Source organism: Zea mays, chromosome 5 (genome assembly GCF_902167145.1).
Source record: "Zea mays cultivar B73 chromosome 5, Zm-B73-REFERENCE-NAM-5.0, whole genome shotgun sequence".
Lineage (NCBI taxonomy): Eukaryota > Viridiplantae > Streptophyta > Magnoliopsida > Poales > Poaceae > Zea > Zea mays.
The window spans coordinates 182149269-182163461 of record NC_050100.1 but is presented as its reverse complement, the minus strand read 5'-3'; the positions used below and the strand labels follow the sequence as shown (position 1 = coordinate 182163461).

The following is a 14193-nucleotide window of genomic DNA, read 5'->3' as shown; positions in this document are numbered from 1 at the left end:
AGAAGAAAGATATGTCAATCAATTTAAGGCCAATCATGAGAAGGGCAAAGCAGGTAAAATACTAAAAGATATTGAAAAATCCAGGGGTGATAAAGTAGATGATCTAAAGCTTACAATTATGTTGAATAAAACTACTAAAATTATAAAGAAGCTAATAGAGAAGGAGTCAAACTCGATTCAAGAAAAAAAAATCTTCACAAATATCAAGAAAAGACCCATCTTCTAGATGGATTGCCACAATCCTGACGGGCTTAGTCATCTTGCATATCAATGATCTAAACCCAATAAGAACTACTAATTCTAGGGCAAGAAAGATGATACATGTAAAGTTAAAAAGAAAGACAGCAAGGCTTTCAAGAGATCGAAGCTATGGCTGCACAAGAATAAAGGTACAACGTCATATATCATTCGTTATTGCCTCATCGACAATGGCTCCATGAGCGACTGACATCATGAAGGCGAGGGGATCAACGGTATAACTATATGCATGTCCAACCGAGTTGGGCTAGCCAGGCGGCTCGAAGCATGGCACGAGTTTGGTCTAGTCCGAACCCAGCATGGTACGATACGTAGCTAAGTGGACCTATATTGGTCTGATCACCGGGTCGTGCCTATAGGCCTAAGGAGCAGCACAGCGGACTAGACACGGTCCATTTTTTTCAATTTTTTTATACAAATACCTATGTTATACTTAAATATAGAGTATAAAATAAAATAAAGCATGCATGTTTTGTTGATTATGTATTTGTAAATGTGTTTAGAGCTAAAAACTATAATTTAAATCCTCATATATACATATTTTTACCATTTAAATGACCTAAACTGTTATAAGGGAAAACACGCTTTCATGCACGCAAATGGGGAACAATGCGTGAACAGTAACTAGTCTAGCACGCAACCCAAGGATCATCGGAGAAGAAAAGCCTAATCTTGCTATTTAGATTGGAAGTTCTGAAAGTCGAATAAAAAATTTATTGCCACTAACGCGGAATATTGTTGGGGGCCAAGGTTAGTTTTACTGTATGATATTTTTTTGAACTTTAACATTATTTTGCTAAAAGATTTAGAAATTTTATGTGACTCCAACAAACCCTCTAGATCCGCCCCTGCCATCACGAAGCTCACGAAGAGTAGAACATAATGGTACCTTTCGATGAAGTTGGATTAGAAATGTTGGTCAGCTCCACACTAAAGTTGAGGAAGATGGAGGACTATTTCAGTGTGTAGCTATGCTAGATTTGGATCACGATGAAAACTTATCTAGAACGGGTCGAGCTGATTGTTTTGAATATGGCCGCATTTGGTAAGGTGGGGATTCTTGTGATCAGAGAAAATTTATCTATTTTGATCCAAACATTTAAGTTCTGTATTGGATTCTGTGCTACAAGACAGATTCTCTACTATCAACCTTACGCTAGATTTTTTAGGTTAATGTGCACACTCCAGATTCTCATATATGATAGGTTCTAGGCCGAGTTAGATCATGATAAGGATATTTTATTTTGGAATTATATTTTCTGGATTACAATAATACCAAAAAACGGTTTTAATCCCAAAAAGACTCTGGAAGCTTCAAAAAAGCGAGGGAAAAGTCACGGGAATGTTTTGGACCCTAATGAACCAAAATAAGGTATTGTTCAGTTATTTCTATCTTATACAGATTGGATGTAACACCCTAAAATTCAATTTTGTGAAGACAAAGAAAATTTCCCAAAGGTTTTAAATCAAAACTCCTCTCCTTAAAGATAATCATAATTTGGAAGTTTCTACTCCCAAAATGAATATGTTAAAAAAAATATTTATAATTAAAGATCCTCACATAAACTAAATTGCCTTTGGATTAGAATATATATAAGAATTAGGATTAAACTATTTCTTAACATATATAATCTACAATATAAATTTTATTTCCCTAGAATTAATAAGGTGTGGACTATTCTCTATTATATGATTGGAAGCCTGTCTAAAAGAACTAAAATAAAATAAATGTATAAAATTTGTTTTTGCACATCATGCTGAACTTCTATAGGTATATCTAAATTATGGTTTGAACTTCAAACTTGGGTTGATTGGAAATTCAAATAGAAAACAAAATAGAATAAAAGAAAAGAGAAAAGGAATAGCAAACCTGCGCATGGGCCGTTTTCCCCTCTCCTCGGCCCATTCCCAGGCTTTCCACCCGCGTGGCCCAAAAAAAAACCAGCAAACTGCCGCGCCCCTGCGCCGACCGGCGGGGCCCACTGGCATCCACTCACCTCGCGCGCGCTCGGCTTCTCGCTGACTCGTGGCCCCCGCACGTCAGCACCATCTCCCACCTACCTACCGCCGAAATCTCCTCCGCGCCGTGCTCTCCGCGCATATTTCGCCGCGGCCGCTGCGGTTGTTGACCAACCGGTTGCTGGATGTTGTCCGCACCCAACCATGTCCCTGGCCCACTCGCCACCCTTGGTCCTCCCCGTTAAGCTCCGACAGGTTCTTCTCCTGTGTACAACGGCGGAGCGAATCTCGCGGATGTCGTGGCCAACAGGGCGGACTCCGCGCTCGGGCGCGTAGTATCCGGTTGGGCCGCTGCTCCCTGGGCTATAAAAGACGACCGTCGTGACCCCCCCCTCATCTCATCCACTTGTACCCACAGCCGTAAGCCCTAGCCTCCGTCGCCGCCCAGAAAAGAGATAGAGGGAGCCGCATCCGGGGAGTCTTCTCGTCCGTCACCGTTGAGCCTCGGAGTGCGGATTTGGTGACAAAGTGTTGTGCGCTGAACGTATTTGGCTGCTCAATTTCATCCGTGGGAGGTCGGTGGTGCGAAAATTCGTCGCCGGACTCAGCCACCGCCGCTGTGTCGCCCGCTCTCGCGGTCAGAGCTCGCTCTCGATCGATTCACAGGTAAACCGCCACCGTATCCCTTGCCTTAGTACCCTCAACGCGCTGCACCGGTGGATTAAAGGGGTAGGGTCGCCGGCGGGGTGGAATCTCTCACCGGACTTCACAACGCCGCCGTGGGAAGCACGGCGCGGCTGCGCCTGTGTATGGATTTGGGCATTTTGTGATCCGACCGCTGGGTCACACGGGGACGGTCCGGATTTAGCCCACGTATTGATAGGCGAAGCTTTGATCTGCATTGTTGGATCTCGGGCGTACGAGTCGGATTTAGTGATGGCGTGGTGCTCCGTGGGCCGTTGGATCATGATCCAACCGTGGGCAAGGCGTACCGTTTCGATCGGTGGATTGATCTAATCTGCGCCGTCTACGCATGATCCAACGGTCAACACTGCACGATACCGCTTCGTTGGCTGAATTACAAATGAGCCCTTCGGCTATTTGATAACTAACCCGCCGTCCTGTGGGTATTATTCACTGAGTCTGGTTTAAATTACCCGCTAGCCCCTGCAGTTTTTAGTATTCGAGGCCTAGTCCAGATAATTAATAAAACCAGGAAAATAGTTTAGAAAATAGTTTTTAGTACAAATTTAATTGCAGAAACTAGTTTAATTCATAGAAAATGCATATGAACTCCAAATTGGACCATTCCAGTTCCTATAATTTGGTAATATTATTATCTATTAAATAGTACCACTGTTTTTACATGAAATACACATTTAAATCTATTTTCCACTTAATCTTATATTAAATGCATAAAACCTTAGAAAATCCATAACTTAAAATCTATACCTCCAAATTTAATGATTCCAGTTCCTGTGATCTTATTTTAATGTCTAGATTATTACTGTGTATTTTTTATACATGCTTGGTGTAATGTTAATTTTGCCTATACAATGTTTGTTTGTATTGCTACGACTAGAGCGAGGACACGTGTCATCTGAAAAGCAAGTTGGTACCTGGATTCTCAAGTGCCAGGCAAGTTGTGCCCTTGATCACTTCTTTTTACCCACTCATGTTCTAATTAATCATAATGATCTGCATAGGTTAATTTGATGGGACCCAATAGGTTACCCTAGTTTGTCTATCTTTATACCTTGTTTACCACTGAACTTTTTGGGTAGTACTTGCTAGTGCTTTATGTGGTTTTGGGTATGAAGATACATTATTCATGATCACACTTTTATTATCTGTTTATTATCACTGTTCATGATAAGATCATTATGTTAATTGGAACATGGAGAACCACCCGGGAAAACAGTGCTACCACAAGGGTTTAATGGGACGCCCTTGGCCGATTAATTAGGAAAGCTAGTGGAAGACTACCTTACCCGAAAGGGGCAAGGGCAGTAGGGGAGTGGTCAGTGTAGGGAGGCCCTCGGGAGGATTTTGCTGTGATGGCGGTCCTGCAAGGGATTCCTGGGAAGGCCCTCGGGAGGATTTTGCTGTGATGGCGGTCCTGCAAGGGATTCCTGGGGAGGCCCTCGGGAGGATTTTGCTGTGATGGCGGTCCTGCAAGGGATTCCTGCATTGGAGCTTCCTATAAACTGTAGCGGGTTTTCTGAAGCTAGTGGAACTTTGTAAAGGCCTCGTAGTGTTACCCTGCCTCGCCTCCTCGGTAGAGGTGTATGGGAAGTCGCGATCCCTTGGCAGATGGGTAACATGACTTGTGGGTAAAGATGCGCAACCTCTGCAGAGTGTAAAACTGGTATACTAGCCGTGCTCACGGTCATGAGCGGCTCGGACACTCACATGATTAAATTATGGAACTTAAACTCAATTTGTCATATGCATTGCATCGCAGGTGAGTTTGTTACTTTTGTTCTACTATTTAATTGGGTTGGTATTTACTTATACTTAGTAATTGCTAATAAAATTTTGACCAACTTTAAAAGCAATGCTCAGCTCTAACCATCCTCTTTGGTAAGCCTTACACTTCACGTGAGCTCCCACCTTTGGCGAGTTCCTGCACATTATTCCCCACAACTTGTTGAGCGATGAACGTATGTGAGCTCACTCTTGCTGTCTCACATACACCACAGGTCAAGACCAGGTACTGCAGGATGATGCTCATGGAAGATGCTGCGATGAGTTCGTGAGTGGTCTAGGTCGTCGTCTCCCAGTCAACTTTGGGTTGCTGGACCGTTGTCTTCTTATAATGTAACTATTATTTGTATAGAACTCCTGTTATATATAAAGATGTGACATTCGATCCTGTGCCACTTTACATCATATGTGTGAGACTTGGTCCCAGCATACCTGGTGTTTTTGTTAGCGCCCGGGTTTTGGACCCCTAAAATCCGGGTGTTACATTGGATGTGATTGGAAAAATTTATAAAAGATTTTGATTTGTTTGGAATTTAAACCTCTACCTAACTCCATCCAATCCATCTGGATTAAGAGCAAAACGAATAAGCCCTAAAAAGATTAGAGATCAAGGAAAGATTATGATAAACTTTCAACGTGAATGTCTTGGCTTAGAGAAAAGGAAAAACTAACGCCTCCAGAAAGATTAGGAAAAACCTCCTGTGCGAGATAGATGTTACAAAATGTCTTTCTAAACATTTTCTCTGTCAAAACACTGTACAAGTGCGATATCTGCGCATAGTTCTTTTGAAACAATTTTATTAAAGCAAAAACCATGGTGTTACATTAGTTTAGTTAGGCCATGACTTACATCGCTTTGGTTTAGGCCTATTGTTTAAGTGAGGTTTGTATACCTCTTATCCTTTGGTGCTTGGGTGTACCATTGCAGTAGTACTAGGAGAGGCTTGTGTAATCTTTTGAGATCATATCAAATGCTTTTGTGGCGTAGTCACCACTGTGTACTAGATAAAATGAGGACAATGATATTTGAAAAGCTATTCTGGAGACCCATTTATGTGTGCGAAGGCTTGAGGCGATCCATAGATTTACCTGGAGGTGGGTGCTCTCACATGGGCTTCCTTGCAATGGGCTCCGACAAAAAACTAGAAAACCTTGCACCCTTCTTCATACCTTAGTAAAAATACTAAAGTCATCCATAGAAGTTTATATCTCCATCGTCTTCTAACTTTCACATTTTTATTGTGTAAATTTTAGTTGTGTGTGCTTACCTTTCTATCTTGTTTAATAGGTTTGGAAACTAGGTTGTATGACTTTTTTGTGGTAGAGATATCAATACACTTAGTCAAAATTATAGTTGTATATAGATAGTTTGCTTATTGGATATGATTTGACTAAGTAAATTTAGAAGCCTTAGTTTAAGTAGTAGATTTAAGTTGTCTGATTCAATCTCCTCTTAGATATCATGGTCCATACAATTAATAAACAAATGAGTGAACAATCATTTATGATTTGGGCAATATTACATCCATTGTTGACATCTTAATGAGGAATTTGCAAAAGGTAGATGGATCTCACTCTTTTGATACTAAGATTTGTAAAAATGCAAGTGGGGAAGTTGCATAAAAATGCAAATATGTCAATATCTAAAATGGACTGAGCTTTTGGTTGGGGTTGAGCAGTACAAACTGTGGAGAAGCTCTCTGGCCGGGAGGGGATAAACCCCAGATATATTAAGGAGAAGGAGATTTGTTTAGCTGAGACCTAGATAAACGGCTGTTGGAACCATAGTTTTACGAGCGTTTTAACCGAACTGTTTCACATACTTTAATATTTCTATAAACCATAATATTATTTAAAAACTAAAAAAAAATACTGAACATCCATCTAAACCCTTAGCGCACATAGCAACTTAGCAAGCATCCGCTCTGCGGCTCCGCCCAGGTGTCAAAGCGAACGAGCACAGCGTGTCATATGCAGATCTACGGGCCGGGTAGCACGTACCAAACCTTTATTTGCCACTCTCTGTCACTCAGACTAACCTACACGCACGCATCTCGACTAGACGTGTCGCTATAAGACGTGAACATGCAGCAGGCACCATGCATATGCGAACACCATGTGCCACGTATAGCACCAATAATTTAATTTATAGTTATAGTATAGGAGGAGTGTATATACACCTCGTGTGCTTCTGCTGCACAGCTATGCCTCTCGGAGCTAGCCAAACAGAGTTGCGATCCTTAAATTTCTTGGCTGTTTTGCCCAGGTATCCAAACAGATTGCGATCGCGAGTCCGGAGGTCGGCAGCATGAACCACCACCAGGCCCAGCCCGTCCGCACCGGCGACGTCTACCCACCGACCGCCGTCAAGCGAGAGGCGAGCCACGAGCGGGACAAGATCATTGAACAAGGAGATCAGCGGGGCGGCGCCCTCCACGTCGACCAGACAGATCTTCCCGCCGGCAGACGCATGGTCACCGCCAGCGCAGGCGGCCAGGTACGTCGTCGTAATAAGTTGCACGCACGCACCATCTTGTAGTACAGTACTGCATATACGAACGAAAGACGATGGCCGGATCTTCGAAACGCGCGCGCTCCTGCAGGTGATGGCACAGTTCACCGTGCCCGTGCCGGACACCAAGGTCGCGGAGGCCACGGACGCGGTCACCCTCGGCGAGGCCCTCCATGCCGCGGCGCAGACGTCGGCGGGCGACAAGCCCGTGGACCTCGCCGACGCTGCGGCGCTGCAGGCCGCCGAGGCGCGCGCGACGGGGCTGGGCGGCAACGTACGCGGCGGCGTGGCGGCCGCCGCGCAGCAGGCCGCGGAGACGAACGCGAAGCGAGCGGAGGACGGCGGCGGTGGCGACAGGGTGACGCTCAGGGACGTGGTGGGCGGCGACGCCGCGGCGGCGATGGCCGCCGACAAGGTGGCCACGAGGGAGGACGCCGAGAAGGTGGCGGCTGCCGCGGCGCGCAACGTGGGGAAGGGGGCCGGCGGTGGCGTCGCCGAGGCTGTCGTGGCGGCGGCGGATATGAACGAGGGGAGGATGATGTAACAGTGTAGTATATAGTTGACGTCTGTACTTGTATCCTAGTACCGTTTTACGTGCGTTAATAATAAATTCGACTCGTTTGGACCGTCGTGGTCATGAGTCTGCCTCTATTTGGATCCCTTCGCGCCTGGATCCATTTTGTAAACTTTTGGGACACCTGTAAGCTTAACTTTTTGAACTTGTGGATCTTCTCTAAACTAAGGTTTGTTTGGTTTCTAGAATCAATTCATATGAGGCGGTGTATCAAATTTACTGGAATAAATCCATATAAAATTAGTGTAATAAGCTCGTTTCTCATATTATTACTAATTATTCCTAAGAATGAAAAAATATTATATGTATCGAACTCATTTTATTACACAAATCGAAATCCATATCGGTATTGAAAATTTAGTGGAATACATTTCACAAATCGAAATCCATATCAGTATTGAAAATTTAGTGGAATACATTCGTTACTCGAGCGGAGGGCGGCGGCGGCGACAGGTTGACGCTCAGGGACGTGGTGGGCGGCGATAGTTGAACAATGCAATAGTAAGAATATAATTGGTGGCACAGCACCTCGGTGCTTGCTTTGTTTCTTTATATAGATAGCATGTGCACAGGATAGATACAAAACTAAAACCGTCTAGGAGCTAATCTAGGAGTTAATCTAGCATAGATGCTAACAACCTTGGCTACGCTATACAACAGAATGCTAACATCCCCTGCAATCTTAACCGGTGGACACAAGGTTAAGATTGAAACGACTGCGCTCCAACATCTGTTTGGTTGCAGGCTTAGTAAATATATCAGCGATCTGATCTCCAGATGATATAAGCCGGACCTGCAATGCTCCAAGAGCCACTTTCTCTCTAACAAAATGAAAATCCACCTCAACATGCTTTATTCGACCATGAAAAACAGGATTGGCGCTTAAGTGTGTGGCTCCCAAATTATCACACCAAAGAACAGGAGGACGTGGCTGCATAATACGAAGTTCTTTGAGCAAAGATTGTATCCAGATAGCTTCAGCAGTGCCATTAGCTAGTGCTTTATATTCAGCCTCAGTGGATGAACGAGATACTGTAGGTTGCTTGCGAGCGCTCCAGGATATAAGATTGGAACCAAAGAAAATAACAAAACCCCCAGTAGAACGTCGGTCATCAATACAACCAGCCCAATCCGCATCTGTAAAGATACTCAATAAAGTAGAACCAGTCTTTCGGAGATATAATCCAGTATGAAGTGTTCCTTTTACAAATCGAAGAATGCGTTTTACAGCTTCCCAATGAATATCGGCTGGCTGAGCGAGAAACTGACATACTTTATTTACCGCAAAAGATAAATCAGGTCGAGTGAGAGTAAGATACTGAAGAGCCCCAACTATACTGCGGTAAACAAAAGCGTCTTTGTCACCTAGCTTGTTGCCATGATGTCGAGAAAGCTTGTCAGTAACGCATAAGGGAGTCGGGACTGACTTGCAATTCTCCATGTCAGCGCGACGAAGAATATCACGGGCATATTTCTGCTGAGTGAGTGTCATACCCCCGGAATTGGAAGCCACTTCAATGCCGAGAAAAAATGCAGAGGGCCAAGATCCTTGACTGGAAAAGTCACTGAAAGCTGCTGCAAGAGAAGCTGAGTGATGGACGGTGAAGAGCTAACAATAATTATATCATCAACATAAACCAATAAATACATGATAACTGCGCCTTGATGAAAGGTGAAGAGAGAAGTGTCAGCAACCGAAGGAACAAAACCAAGCTGGCAGAGACGATCACTAAGACGAGAGTACCATGCACGAGAAGACTGTTTAAGCCCATATATAGCTTTATGAAGCTTGCAGACAAAACCAGGTTTTGAAGGATCTTGAAACCCCGGGGGCTGATGCATATACACATCCTCATTAAGAACACCATGAAGAAAAGCATTGCTAATATCAAGTTGACGGATATCCCATTGACGAGATATGGCAATAGAGAGCACAAGCCGGACAGTAGACATTTTTACGACTGGACTAAACGTCTCAAAGTAATCAATGCCGTGCTGTTGAGTGAATCCCCGAGCAACAAGACGAGCTTTGTATTTATCCACGGAGCCATCAGCGTGTTCCTTTATGCGAAAAACCCATTTGCAACTAATGATGTTGTGTCCAGATGGCTTGGGAACCAGGGACCATGTACCATTTTGCATCAGTGCAGTATACTCAGCATCCATGGCAAGGCGCCATTTTTCGTTGGCTAGAGCATGATGATAATTCATAGGAACAGCAGATAAGCCAAAACTTCGACTTGATGGATTATACCGAATAGTTCCATCGGTATGCAGCAGAGGCTTGCTGATGTTGTTTCGAAGGCGAGTGACAATGGTCGAAGTTGGAGCCGTGGTAGAAATAACCAAGTCTGTAGGGCCGGCAGCAGACTCGGTAGCAGGCGGAAGCGCATCAGCAGACAACGCGTCAGGCGAGTGCACATGAGGTGCATGTACGGCTGCTGGATAGGTTTCAGCAGGATTTGTGTTCGTGTCCTCATGCATGTGCAGCATAGATGGTGGAGAAGTAGCAGCTGGCAGTGGAGAAGTAGCAGCTGGCGGGCTGGGCGAAGTAGCAGCTGGCGGGCTGGAAGAAGTAGCAGCTGGTGGGCTGGTTAATGTTGGATGGTTATGCGATGGGCACGCAGCTGTGCACATGTCTGAGGATGTGATCGGCAAAGCAGCAGATGGCAAGGAATTATGATCAGTATCTGATCGTATTGGAGTGCATACTGCAGCTGGAATTATATCCAATCGAGATGACTCCCAGAGAACACTCGGCAAAGAAAAGCGGCTGTTACGGCGCCGGGTGACGGAGACGGCGGCTTTGCCGAGTGTCCCTGGTGACACTCAGCAAAGAAGTTATCTTTGCCGAGTGTCGTCCAGGCAGCACTCGGCAAAGAATTCATCTTTGCCGAGTGCCACTTGGGACACTCGGCAAAGAGCCCGCCAGAGAGGGTCCCCATGTCAGGCTCTTTGTCGAGTGTTCTATGCGGCACTCGGCAAAGCTGACCTCTTTGCCGAGTGCCAGCGACATAACACTCGGCAAAGAACCTAAGTCGGTGCCCAGGTCTGTGCTCTTTGCCGAGTGTTATGACCCTGACACTCGGCAAAGCGCCTATTTGCCGAGTGTTACACTCGGCAAAGTGACCAGTATATACCTTTTTTATTTGTTTTTTGTATTTCATCCACACAAACAGAAGATATCACATATATACATCACAGATTTCATCACAGACATAAATAGCCAACACAAACATAAAACCATCACCACAAACATAAATATCCATCACAAACATAAGTGTTCAACACAAGTATTAAACATAAACATAAGTCTCAAACATCGCAAGCTCTCACATAAGTATCAAACACAGACATAAGTATTATACATAAGTTCTGAAGTCTAAAACAATGAAAACACAACACTCATGGAGGTGGGCGGTTTGACCGGGGCTGCGTTGGGCTGAATCCTTCCGGAGGGTTGTTGGATGCCGCCCCAGATTGGCCCTGCACAGAGAAGAGATTGCATGTGTTATATCAGATGCATTACAAACATCTAACTACAATTTTGATACTCACAGGAGTGTGGAAGAGAGCAGGGTCAACTGGAGGGAACAATGGAGGTGGCGGAGCGATGCCCTGTGTGGCGCCAAGGCTCTGCATGTACTGGAACATCTCCGCCATCTTCTGATGATCTGCCCGGCGCTCCGCCTCCCGCTCCGCCATCATCCTCGCCTCCATCTCGCGACGTTCCCTCCTCTCTTCTTCTAGTTGGGTCTGTAATATTACAAGCCAACGTTATAGTAACTCAAAGAGTAGGTATATAACTCAAGGAAGGACGAGTTATAGAAGCACTAACCTCGACTTGTTGTATGCGATGCTGTGAGCTGTCGTGCTGAGGTCGTATGGCTGGACTCGAGCCCGTGCTCCTTGCTTTTACCTGAGACAGAGTGGGAGTGGAGGACGAGTTGATTGCCCCGTCGGCAATCCAGTACCGCCCATATCTCTTGCCTCCTCCGACCCTCATGAGCACATCAGGGTCGATCGGCTCGGTGCTCGGATCATAGTCTGGGCCATGGACCTCCTGCGCCATGGCGGTGTAGTTATGGAGGCGGCTGTAGACGACGGGGTTGGTGTAGGCCTCGGGCCCGTCATCCGGGTTGTAGGTGACGTCGGACGTCGCCTTACCCTTATGGGCCATAGCATAGGCCGAGAAGGTGGAGCAAGGCCTGCCACCATGTGACGCCGACTGCAACGAAAACCAACGAGATAGTTAGAAATAATATCTAACTTAGTGCTATATATCTAAATAAAAAAGGTGGCGTACCCATGCTTCGGCATATTGGCCTAGGCTCCGGCTGCCTTGGTGGTGGGAGGGGCCTTGCATCATCAAACGCCGTTCCCGGCTAGCTGTGTGCGCCTCGTCCCACTCAGTCGAACACCACCTATCCACCATCTGCTCCCAGCACAGAGGATGTGCGGTGCACCAATGTGGAATCATCTACAAAGTAAACACGTAAAGTGCATATCAAAAGATAAAATAAAATTCATGCATGGAGTACTGGTACCAAACATGCATGACTTTACCTGCAGGTACTGCTCCCTGGTCAACGACATGGTTCAGGCTTGAGGTTTGGTCACCCTCTCCCCAAGGACGGAGCCGTGGTAGGTGATGATGGCCTGGATGCGGGTCTCATAGTGCATGTCCACGACGAGCTTCTTACAGCTCGTGGTGGCCACCACATCTGCCCTAGCCTCGTATCCAGCATCGCATGTGAAGAAATCCTGCATACAAAAATGATGTATCCATACATTATTTCAAGAATTTGCAACGAATGCGACATACTTTACATTATACTAAGACTTACCCACAGCTCTTGCTTCACCCGCTCCGCCTTGTTATTGAATTCCCTGTCGTCTCGGTCTACTGCATCGGGGGCGACGGCGTAGTGGTCGAAGGTGAAGGCTGGGCCCGTCACTCCGGCGTACTCCACAAGTCCAGGGAAGTGTTCCCTGCACAGCAGGCCGAGGATGCCATGGGGGGGGGGGGCGACGATGACCCCCAGCATAATCCAAAACCGTCCAAGACCTGTCCAAGTGATAAATAAAAAGTATTAGTTTACATTATGATTTTGAACACATAATATGAACAAGAATGAAGAACATAAAGTTACATACCTCTCCCCTTCCGGCCGAATCAGCGGCCGTCTGTCCCGAAGTATGGGACGCTGAGGGAGACTCGCGGGGCCTCGCAGGTAGATGCTCCTCGAACTAGAGCCGCCTGAACCTGAGGCGTCCTGCTGCTGGTCGTCGTTGTCCTGCTGCTGGTCGTCGTCGTCCTGAGGCGCCGCCTACTGCTGTGCTGCCTGCTCTGCCTCGTCCTGCTGCGCTGCCTGCTCTGCCTCGTCCGCCGTCCTACTCCTCCTCCCCCTCCTCAGGAAACCGCCCACCATATTTGTCCAACAACCTGCAATTAAGAGTAAACAAATAAGCACATATAAAAAGATGTATTTAAAAATAGGTACGAAATAAAAAGTCATATAGCATTACATCGATTAAAAATAATCTTCATATGTGTCGGGGTTAGCCGGATCATAACTCTCATCATCACTATCAAGCATTTCAATCTCAACACCATCGGAAGACGCAACCTCGTCATTAATGTCATTGCCTTCAAGGATTACTAAGTCATTATCATTTTGCACCTCATCATCCTCCTCATCAACAACCATTTCAATATCTACATCCATTCTGATAGCTTCAGTTAAGTCTATCTCAAATCGCCCTTCTAGCCCATCTTCTTGGAAGAACTCTTCATCATATGTGTCCGGGTCTAAGTTATAATCTTTATCGTTAGGAACAGGTAACCTCCCGTGCGGCGATACCTTATACACAACATTCCAACCCTTAAGATGTTCTTTCGTTTGACACGCATATGGGAGATAATACACTTGTGTGGCCTGTTGGGCCACGATATAGACATCGTCTCCTGCTAAGGTGGAATCTTATCGAATTTCGACTATCCCAAGATTAGAATGTGTCCGTCTCGTCACTTGAGGATCAAACCAATGACATTTGAATATCACTGGAGTAAGAGGTTTGGAACCATAAAAATTGAGCTCATATATTTCTTCGATTCGTCCAAAATAATCGACATTGTCAAGGCCCGGCGTAAAGACTCCAGAACACGTTGTTTTCTGATTGGGCCGACTTTTGTCGTAGTGTGTTGTGCGAAAACGGTATCCATTGACGTCATACCCAGAATATTTCTTGACCCTATAAGCAAAGCTGTTGGCTACTTGTCTCAACTCGGCACTCATAGACAGATCTCTTTGGCCCTGCAAGTATTCGCAAGTTAAAAGATGCTAAATTGAGTTCAAAGACGTATCTCTTTTACAAACTAAGCACGTACCTTACGTTTGAA

General features: G+C 45.5%; 1 protein-coding gene across 1 annotated transcript; it reads left to right on the top strand.

The window, feature by feature from the left end:
* Positions 1-6839: 6839 nt before the first annotated feature.
* LOC100280847 (late embryogenesis abundant protein D-34) lies at positions 6840-7941 on the top strand. Its single transcript, NM_001153767.2, has 2 exons — positions 6840-7201; positions 7308-7941. The coding sequence occupies exons 1-2, from the start codon at positions 7013-7015 to the stop codon at positions 7758-7760; spliced, it is 642 nt and encodes a 213-aa protein (NP_001147239.1). The 5' UTR covers positions 6840-7012; the 3' UTR covers positions 7761-7941.
* The last annotated feature ends 6252 nt before the right edge of the window (positions 7942-14193 follow it).

What these genes read in the sequence shown, in the direction of transcription:
- LOC100280847 (NM_001153767.2), top strand. Translation starts at nt 7,013, where the DNA reads ATGAACCACCACCAGGCCCAGCCCGTCCGCACCGGCGACGTCTACCCA. An exon ending in CCGCCAGCGCAGGCGGCCAG is followed by an intron (nt 7,202 to 7,307) that starts GTACGTCGTCGT and finishes GCGCTCCTGCAG; the next exon opens with GTGATGGCACAGTTCACCGT.